Source organism: Brassica oleracea, chromosome C8, assembly GCF_000695525.1.
Source record: "Brassica oleracea var. oleracea cultivar TO1000 chromosome C8, BOL, whole genome shotgun sequence".
NCBI lineage: Eukaryota > Viridiplantae > Streptophyta > Magnoliopsida > Brassicales > Brassicaceae > Brassica > Brassica oleracea.
In genome coordinates, this window is record NC_027755.1 from 15791153 (window position 1) to 15801844 (window position 10692).

Consider the following 10692-nt stretch of genomic DNA (forward strand, 5'->3'; position numbering starts at 1 on the left):
TAACGAAGAAAACCGCCCTCGTTAAGGTGATGTTTTCTTGTAGTGATGTAACGACCATCAAAACAGCTTAAGAGCTACAAGCAGAAACCAGTGAAATATTCAACAACTAAAATATTCAAAAGCTAAAGAATTTAGTTACCTGCTCTCATCCTTTTAGAAGAGTAATTTTTTCATAAAGAGAAGTCAATATACCAAAGGTACATCTTCAAGGCTTCAAGCACCAGTCAGAAAACCAATCTACATGTCCAAGAGGAACATTTTTATCAATTAGATTCACACAAAAAGAAACAGAGAACAAAAACGAAGAGAAGAAAAGTATACGATAACATCGTAGTTAAAGCAATCAGTTATACAACTTACATAAGTGTGGCAAGGTATACACAGAACGAAGAATCTTTCATATTCAAAGCTTTAAACCTTTTTTTGCAAAGTTCAAAAAAAAAAAAAATGAATCAGTCGCATGTTCACATGAATATCAGTAAACAATATGAATGTGCAGGGTATGCTTTCGAGAATGGATTCAGTAAACTTAATCCTCCAATCCAACTTACCAAGATCCTCAGTAGCTAATGTTAACAAATCACACATAAAGAAAAAGTCAATCCACAAGATATTGAAAGCTCACAACTTGCAACCAAGAAAGATCGCAGGTTAGCCATTTTCTGGATATAAGTCTATTGTCTTGTTTAGAGGGAATGAGAAGATGGTTTTCATAGAAAAGGCTTACCTTTTTATAATCGAAATCCCACCACCTTGCATGAAGAAGCTCGCATTCAAGGTAGATCGTGAGTGGTGATTTAAGAAGGAATTTAAGATGGGGAAATGTAACTGGTAGAAATTGATAATAAGAAGCTGAAACAACTCTTAGAACTTTAGTTCTGTCTCATTCTCGAATGCAGGAGGCACAACAAAAAGAAACCCTAAGACGTTCAACGCCGCGTTTCCAATTGTAAAAATACCTTGATGGGCTGGCATAATCAAACAAAAGGAAGGCCCATGTCAAATAAAAACCCGCGTAACAAACAGTTTAATGAAGTGCTGCGTTTCATTCATCTGGGACACGTGTCGACACCAGGAGCTTCGACTTATCTAGCTGGAATCCTAGATAGCTCTCTAAGGAGAGAGCAAACTCTATTTTATATAAATATAGATTATGTCAATATTGCAGATGCACTAGTCAATAAATTATTTTATTTTATAACATTTTTCAATCATTGTACATATTGAGTTTGATTTTACTATACTCGTATAAAACATTTTATTATATATTTTTTAATCATATAACATCAGATATGTAAATACTTGCAAGATTTGAAACTTTTACATAGTTGAGATTTTATGACTCATAATAAAGTTCTAATGATCGTATAAGTATAAAGAATAACTCTCTTTATATTGCTTAAGAAAATAACTCAAAACTTAAGCTCTCAAACACAATCACTAAAACTAATAGGTTATGCAACACCCTTGCATATACCTTATATAGTGATTCATATTTCCTAAACATACATGACATAGAATATTTAGATCTCCTTGTAAACTTTCCTAATCCATAACTCCTAGGAAATAGATAACCTGCTCTCCAAGTTATTTCAAGCTTAGTTCAACATTCTCCCCCTTAAGCTTGAACTTCCATTCTCTTATGTCATGAACGCCAATCGATCTCCTCATTTCTTTGAACTTAAGTCTTCCCAATAATTTGGTTAAAATGTGAGCTTTGTGTTCACTTCCCGGAACATGCTCAACCTCCACTTGATCGTTCTCAACACATTCTCTGATGAAGTGATATCTTCTATGTATATGCTTGCTTCGACCATGGAACACGGGATTCTTAGTAAGTGCTATCGCAGACTTGTTATCAATCTGGATGATCACTTTCTCACACTTCTTATAGGTTATCTCGGCAAACAGATCCTGCAACCATATCGCTTGTTTTGGTGCTTCTGTAGCAGCCATGAACTCGGCTTCGCAAGAGGATAGAGCTACTGTCTCCTGTTTAGACGAACACCAGGTGATAGGGCACTGATCAAAATAGAACACATGGCCAGTAGTACTCTTCCCATCGTCTTCATCAACATTGTGTCTGGAGTCGCTATAACCTACAAGTCCCATTCCATTCGTGCGTCTGAAAACAAGACCATATGCTAGAGTTCCTCGCAGATACCTGAGAACTTGCTTCAAAGCGGCTCCATGTGATTCTTTTGGCTCCTGCATATAACGACTGAGAATACCAACACTAAATGCTAGATCAGGTCGAGTATGAAGAAGGTATCGCAAGCACCCGATGCTTCTTCTGTACTCCTTTTCATCAATACATCGCTCCCTTGGACTCTTCGAGAGTCTTATATTCAAATCCATAGGCACCTGAGACGCATTACAATCACTCAGCCCAGCCTCTTCTAATATCTTTAAGGCGTACCTCTCTTGTCTCAGCATTATACAGCCGATGGTTTGAAGAACTTCAATGCCAAGGTAATATGTTAATCTCCCAAAATCACTCATCTCAAATTTAGTAGCCATCTCCTCCTTAAATTCGTTGATCTTCTTCACATTGGACCATGTAACCAATAAATCATCTACGTACACGGCAACTATAAGAAGCTGCTCTTTCTCCTTTCGACGATAAAGTGAATGTTCTTTCGAACACTTCTCAAACCTCAGTCCTTTGAGTATCTCGTTCAATTTTTTGTTCCAAGCACGTGGAGCTTGTTTCAGTCTGTAGAGCACCTTCTTCAGTTTGTAGACTTTACTCTCTTCACCTTTAACCTCAAAACCCTCAGGTTGTGTCACGTATATGATTTCTTTCAGCTCACAATGCAAGAACGCAGTCTTTACATGAAGGTGATGGACCTCCCAATTTTTTGACGCTGCTAGAGCAAGAATAAAATGTATCGTCTCAATGCGAGCAACAGGGGCGAAGACTTCATCGAAGTCGACTCCATGCCTTTGTACATACCCTTTAGCGACCAACCTTGCCTTGTACTTGTTGACACTACCATCCGGATTTCGTTTCACTTTAAAGAACCATTTTAAACCTATTGGTTTGGCTCCAGTAGGTAACTCAACTAGATCCCAACACTTGTTCTTCGTAATAGATTTGATATCGTCCTCGCATGCTAACACCCATTCTCGAGAATCCTTGGCTTCACTGAAATCCCAAGCCTCCTCATTGATCATGAGAAGAAGATGCTCACTTTCTACTTCTACGAGACAAACATAATCGCTTAGATAGTCTGGTCTTCTTCGGTTCCTGCTTGATCTTCGCTGCTCAGTTTCTTCGTTATGGCCATGTTCCTCATCTTCATCGTTTTAACTCGAAGCATTCTCATCTATAACCTCTATTCCATCATCCTTTTCTTCTTCTATCTCTCCATCAAACTCGTTATCACTCATGACTCGAGTGATATCATCTACTTCATTGGCATTCCCATCCTCTTGTATGCCTTTATTACCAAACTCTCCAAAGCTCAAGATAAACCTCCCAGGATCTCTGTTTTCTTCTCCTTTATCATTCCAGTTCCAACCTCTACTTTCATCAAAAACAACGTCTCTACTGATGATTATCTTACGAGTGGTTGGATTGAATAATTGATATGCCTTTGACTCGGGCTCTGTTCCTAGGTGCACCAACGATCTTGACCTATCATCCAGCTTCTTCCTACCAACCGCCTCTGTTCTCGCATAGCTAAGACACCCAAACACACGAACATGTTCTAGGTTTGGCTTTCTTCCCTTAAGAACTTCATATGGAACCGACGAACTCAGTGATCTAGTTGCAACTCGATTTATGAGATAGGTGGAATGTCTCACTGCCTCTCCCCAAAGATAATTTGGTATGCTCATATGCTTCAAAATACTGCGAGTCATCTCTAACAACGTCCTATTTCGCCTCTCTACCACACCGTTCTGCTGCGGAGAATAAGGTGCGGTTAGATGTCTCTTGATGCCTTGTTTCTCGCAAAACTCCTGAAACTCATGAGATGTAAACTCTCCACCTCGATCCATTCTGAATGTTTTGATGGCGGTTTGTGTCTCTTGTTCTACTATTGCTCGAAACTTCTTAAACTTGTCGAAGGCTTCACTATTTTCTCTTAGCAGGATGGTCCACATGTAACAGCTGTAGTTATCGATGATCACAAAGACATACCTCTTGTGCACTGGTGTTGGAGGCGTAATGGGTCCACACAAGTCACCGTGCACAAGCTCTAACAACTTTGATGCTCGATAAGTTTTCGCAGACGGAAAAGGTCTCCTTGTTTGCTTGCCAAGTAAACATGATGCGCACGTATCCTTCTCTACCATTAGCTTTGGTATTCCTGTTACGAGTTCTTTGTTGATCATTGTCTTCAAAGTATTTTCACCAATGTGTCCTAAGCGTGCATGCCACGTAGTTGATTCACTTTCGGACACAAGTTGTAGGCACCCGACGGGTTCAACATAGATGATCACCTTATAAAGTCTGTTTCGTGACCTGTTTATCTTCACCAGTAGTTTCCCCGTACGATCATAAAATTTAAGAGCTCGTCTTTCATGCAAACTTTGCATCCTGCCTCTGTGGCCTGCCCAAGACTTATGATATTACTCTTTAAATCTGGAATGAAATAGACATTGTGCAACACCTTCTTCTCACCGTTCTTGAACACAAAGCGTATCGATCCCTTTCCAGCTATGTTGATACATGAATCATCACCGAATCTTACTTTCCCCGTGACTGTTGCGTCTAGATTAAAGAAGAAGAATCGATCACCGCTCATATGATTGCTAGCACCATTTTCAAGATACCAAAGATTCTTTGCATCCAAGTCTGCCTCAAGTATGCTCGGTCTTATCTTCTTTTCGTTCAAATACACCACCTCATGCATCATTAGGTTATCCGCCTCCTGCGTACCATCTTCCTTCTTCTCAATAGCTTCTTGAAGCTTCATCAATCTATCAAGACAGTCAGAGGCGTAGTGCCCTAGTTTGTCACACCTATAACACATCACCTTCGAATCATCTGTTTCACCACGGTTTGATTGATAATAACCAAATCGTCCACGACCTCTTCCTCCTCTCCAGTATGAACGACCACCTTGTCCTCTTCCTCTGTTTCCTTGGTAATTTTCTTGAACATGTTGTCTTGAGTCCATATTGGCGTACATGAGTTTGTTCTGGTCATCATGTTGTTGTTCTTCTTCTTCTTCACCAATTCTCTCTTCATACGCCTTCAATCTCCCCACTATATCTTCGAAAGTGGTAATGTTGAGCTCGAGAACCTGTTCAAGGGCTGCTATGATATGAATGTATCTTTTGCGTGGAAAACTCTTCAAAAACTTCTTTACTAGCTTCGGTTCATCAATATTCTCTTCAAGAGCTTCTGATTTGGATGAAATTTCCGAAAGTTTACCAACAAATACATCAATCGTATCAGTCTCTTTCATCTTGATCATGTCGAACTCCGCCATAAGGGTTTGCAATCTAGCTTCTCTTACTCAGTCAGCACCCACATGTCTTGCTTTAATTGCCTCCCATACAGATTTCGAACTATCGAGATCTCCTACTTGCAGAATCAATGCTTCAGGTATAGACTGAAATAGCAGGGCCATCGCCATATTATTTTTATCTTCGTCCTTACTCTATGGTTTCCCATACTTTTTGAACTTTCAGCGCAATCTTCATACGCATCGACCACACCGTATAATTTGCAGCAGTTAGCATAGGACATTTGATGGAAGAGGGTCAGGTTTCCTTAGGTTTTGTGTCGACTTCCTCATCCTTCTTATCACCCATATTCCTAGTATCCCTCTCTCACGATTTTAGGTTAGGCTTTGATACCAAATAAAGTTCTAATGATCATATAAGTATAAAGACTAACTCTCTTTATATTGCTTAAGAAAATAACTCAAAACTTAAGCTCTCAAACACAATCACTAAAATTCTTAGGTTATGCAACACCCTTGCATATACCTTATATAGTGATTCATATTTCTTAAACATACAGGACATAGAATATTTAGATAACTCCTAAATATTGTAAACTTTCTTAATTCATAACTCGGTAGGAAATAGATAACTTGCTGTCCAAGTTATTTCAAGGTTAGTTCAACATAATCTTAATACATAGCTAAGCTTGACAACAAGATCATCTCATATTTAATATCGTGCTTCAACCTTTTTTTTTAAAAATATCAACAAGTGATAAGAACTCAAGACATACATATGGAAACTTTATACCAAGCTCATGGTTTCTTGAGCACCGACGAAAGCAAAAGTATCTTACAAGAGAAACGAAATAACTTGGAACAATGAAAGTAGAGAAGCACATTAACAAGATGAGTAGGGTTCAAGTGGAAACAAAACAACCAGAATCCAACACAGAGAGTTCTTGTTTAGAAACATAACCAAAGTAGAGAAATCCAATACATAAAAAGGTTTTTACAAAGATGGAGAGGAGGAGGATTAAGCTGATCAAGTTCCATTACTCTGCACTTGATTCTCCGGAGCTAGTGGAGAGCTCTCCATCCTCAGCCTGCTCTCCCTTCTCTCCTTACAATCATTTTTAAAAAACTCCTTCTGCTCCTTCACTGCTAGATCCCACTCTTCCTTGGTCTTGGCGTTTTTAAGCCGATCCTCAAAAGGCTTGTACCTCTTCTCATGAAAAGCTCTCAACTTGGCCATGTAGCGATCACCAATCTTCTCCAAAAGTTCAGGGTGTCCCTTCACGAAGTCATCGCATACAAACTCCAACTGTTGTCCTCCAGACACACTGATCTTGCTAAATCCCTAAACGCACAACAACAACAACATCATGGACTACCGTGTAAACTGAACTGGCCAAGAAAGAATGCATACAAACACTTACATATCCCTCGAATCTTACAAAGTTTGTGATTCCCAAGTGTCGTGTAAGAAGGTCTCTTTAACATTTTAGCGGTTTCCAGACTATGAACGATGTTCCGTTTGGTCCCCACGAGATTATCTTATCCGTGGAAGGATCATCAACCATCTCATATGCTTTGCTGAGAAAATCGTAGATTCTGTTTGTTCTGGGAGAAAGATCCATTTCTACAATATGAACCAAAACAACAAATCAAGCAAGTCATAAAACAATGATTCTCTAAACCATTCATCTTTTCAATTTTGAAAATCAAAGATCTTCATATATATAGACCGTAGCATCACAAGTTCACAAGATGCAAAACAAACACATCCTAATAAATCAAGTTATAAATCTAAAGCATCTGTAAACATTTATCCACAAGATCATATTATAAGAATCACTACCGTCCGATTATATGTGAAACAGCTAAGAATGATCTCCACAATGACACGAAATCGAAATTGGAATCGTTACCTTTGCGAGAATCAGAGTTTCTTGAACAAAATCGGATCTTGCATTTGGAGAAAAGCTGACACTGTTCGTTTATTAGATAAACCCTAAGAAGAAGAAGGTTTATTAAATGACTGATCTGGTGGGCCAAGGCTTTATTAAAATATTTGGTCTGGCCCATGTGTTTGTTTTGATCAACCATTTTTTTGTCAGAGATTAACCATCTTCTTTTTAAAATGTAATTTTTACCAGATAATAATGATAAATTTAAAATTTTAAAAATTCATTGTATTTATGTAGATATTATTAGTTTTAAATTATAAAAATAGCTATACATAATACTTATGAATTTATAATCACTTTTTCATGTGTATTTTTTAATATAAAATACATAAAAATGAATCATTTAGATACAGAGGAACATGATATCAAAATAAGTGAGTTATATCCCCTGTATATTAATTGAGAAACATTTAAAAAGTTATAACGTGTAGTTTGTACTAATTAAAAAAGTGTCATACTGAATTGTCACGTAATTGGAATGCTAATTTTGCTTACGTGACTGTTTGAAAATCAATTGATAATTTTGTTAGTCAAAAATGAAATTGCTAGAGAATGTTATATTATATAATATGTCCATTATGGACCATTTATTTATCAAATTGAAATTATTATATATTCTTTCCTTAAATAAAACCTACGGAATTACCTAATGTGATTAAGATATATATGTCAATTAATGTTTTAAATAATAAAGATTTGCTAACAATCTGTATACTTTCTATCATTTTTGTCTAATTATTTATTATTAAAATAAATTACACAATTGCATTGATCATATAATAAAAATTTTGATTTTTTTGTATATGTTGTATTTTGAATTTTTCAAAACAAGTAGAAATTACTAAAACTGTTAAAAGTCTCATATAAACTTTTGTGATCAACGTGTTAATATTTTAATTTTGAAATCTTCATTTTTTAAATGATTATAAATTATTGAAACCACTAAACATTCTGATATCACTCAAATTACCCTAAGGAGTGATTTATACTCTCTCAAATAAGAGGTCGAGTTGTAGTACTTAGGGGTCGAATTCACAGGGAGGTAGAAAACCTAATGGATCTAATATGATTTGTTAAGAATGAAGTTTTTAAGATTTAAAATGTAAATTTGTAGTTTTGGTTGAGCAAATAATTGCTCGATTGATAGGTTGAGGGTTTGGAGCTTAAAAGAAAATAGCTAGACTTAGGGTTTCTATTTAGGAAACTTGGAATTATAATCCTACATATGCCTAATGAGTTGCATGCATGATAATGTAAAGCTCAACTATCAATCCAACAAGTCCATCAGCTGTCGCATGTTTGAACTTGTCTATTAACTAGATCTAATGACCCAAACAAATGTGTTCGATCAATAGCAGTGTCGATCGATAATCCTATCCGGATATCGATCGATACACCTTTCGCTCTGTCGATCGATTATCCAATATAAATATCGGTCGACAGCGCTTCTAGTTAATCTTTATGTGCGGGTTGAATAATGCTTACTAAGCTCACTAGATCAGCTCTCGCCTTATTCTTAGCAAGAAACTTAGCTCAGTTAGAATGTTTTCAGGATGAGAATGAAGCTCTCACTTTTATCTATCAATCCTATGGCAAGTTCTAGGTAGCTAATCTAGAAACATGCATTAATGAACAATCCTAATGACAATTACCACAACTTAGTAATCTATAGTCGGGGGCTAATCCCTCATAACCTATTTAAACCCTAAATCTAACAGTGGAACTACTCAGACATGACCAAGCAATTCATGAAAGCAATTAGGTTAGAAAACTTCACAGGATAGTAAAATAGATATTAATGGAGTTCCAATCACAAATTATAACTTTGGATCTTCTCTCCAATCTATCACAATCCTAAAACCTTTTGCTGAAAGTAATAAAACTAAAAACACAGAAAATCACACTTTGCCTCTAACATGGTGGCAAAGCATATATAGTTAGGTTAAAACTCGTCAGGGGTAATCTTGTAAATTGGTGAAGACTTGGGATTCAAGTCGGCTGTGACCAAACGGGCTTTCTGCGCGCTTCGCTATCAATCTATGTTCAGGTGTGAACATCGATCGATATTCCTCCTCCAATATCGACCGATGGTCGAGTTCGATGGTCATCTTGGTGGTTGCTCCAAATATCTCCAAAATGCTCCAAAGTCATCATTTATCTCCAAATCACTCCTGATCTTATAAATATAATAAATAGAATCTATAATATAATAATAGATAGTAAAAACACCTATAAACCATGGATGCAAATGAGTCAAATCCATGGTCTATCAACTTCCCCAGACTTACCCTTTTGCTTGTCCTCAAGCAAAACAAACAGGCAGTCTCTCTGAAAGAGGTTTGAAAACAACAGGGACTCACATGATTTAAAACTTACAATCATCACCTCTACAATATTGCAATCCATATCTAAGAGGTCCTAATCACAAAAGCACATCATACTATATCCTAACTTAGCAACAAAATTCATCTTGCCAACAACTTAGCAAATCTTGTCTGACATTCCTCTCTACCAACCTCATTTCTTAGCATAAATAAAAGTGTAGGCTTTAACTTGGGAGTATCGATCACAGGATGCCAGGAATTTCAAACAAGTATTTGGACCTGCAGGTAAACATTAGTTCTTATCCTCTCTCTCTACTAATTTCTCTCCTAGTCAAAGTCTGCTTATATTTGCAAGATCATTGACCAAGATTGGACATGCTTCCATGAATCAAGTCTTAATGGTGGTTGCCACCAAATCATGTTCACTTCTTTTTGACCTATATCCTAGGATTATTTGTGAAGTAAGCCTTAATGGTTGTAGCCACCAAGTTCTATTATAATCCTTTACCTATAGAATTCATATGAAGCAAGCCTTAATGGTTGTAGCCACCAAGTCCTGTTCGAATTTCTTCCTAAAAAAATCACTAATATATATATATAAATATTATTATTATTATTTTATTTTAATTTTTGTATATCTATATTTCGAAAATAGAGAGAGTGATAAATCTATCTACACAAGGCTTTACCTTCCAGACTTATTTGAAGAATCTGATATCATGTATACCAAGCCCCAAGACAAGCAGTTGTGTCAAGTTTAGTGTTGGAGGTCAGCTTTGGTTCCTTCAAACAATTTCAGCAAGTGTAACATAGTTGACAGGTTGATCCACTTTAGTATCTTCAGTACTATCTGCAATCAGTAAGTCTAGAATGGTGCTAAAGACTGGTTAGATAACAAGCAAAATCTAATAAGTTCATTATCCCCTTCTTGACTCAATAAAAACTTTATGTTTGAAAATATATTTTTATAATTCATCAATAAACTAATATCAGTAA

General features: G+C 36.6%; 1 protein-coding gene and 1 long non-coding RNA gene across 2 annotated transcripts; both read right to left on the reverse strand.

Annotated features, from left to right (window-relative positions):
• Positions 1-4481: 4481 nt before the first annotated feature.
• On the reverse strand, positions 4482-5444 carry LOC106308754. Its single transcript, XM_013745875.1, has one exon. The coding sequence runs from the start codon at positions 5442-5444 to the stop codon at positions 4482-4484; it is 963 nt and encodes a 320-aa protein (XP_013601329.1).
• Positions 5445-6439: 995 nt separating this feature from the next.
• Positions 6440-7418, reverse strand: LOC106311206. The gene is made up of 3 exons (XR_001263943.1): positions 7334-7418; positions 6842-7044; positions 6440-6762 (listed from the first exon to the last, which is right to left on the reverse strand). It is a non-coding gene; the product is annotated as an uncharacterized LOC106311206 (long non-coding RNA).
• Positions 7419-10692: the final 3274 nt, after the last annotated feature.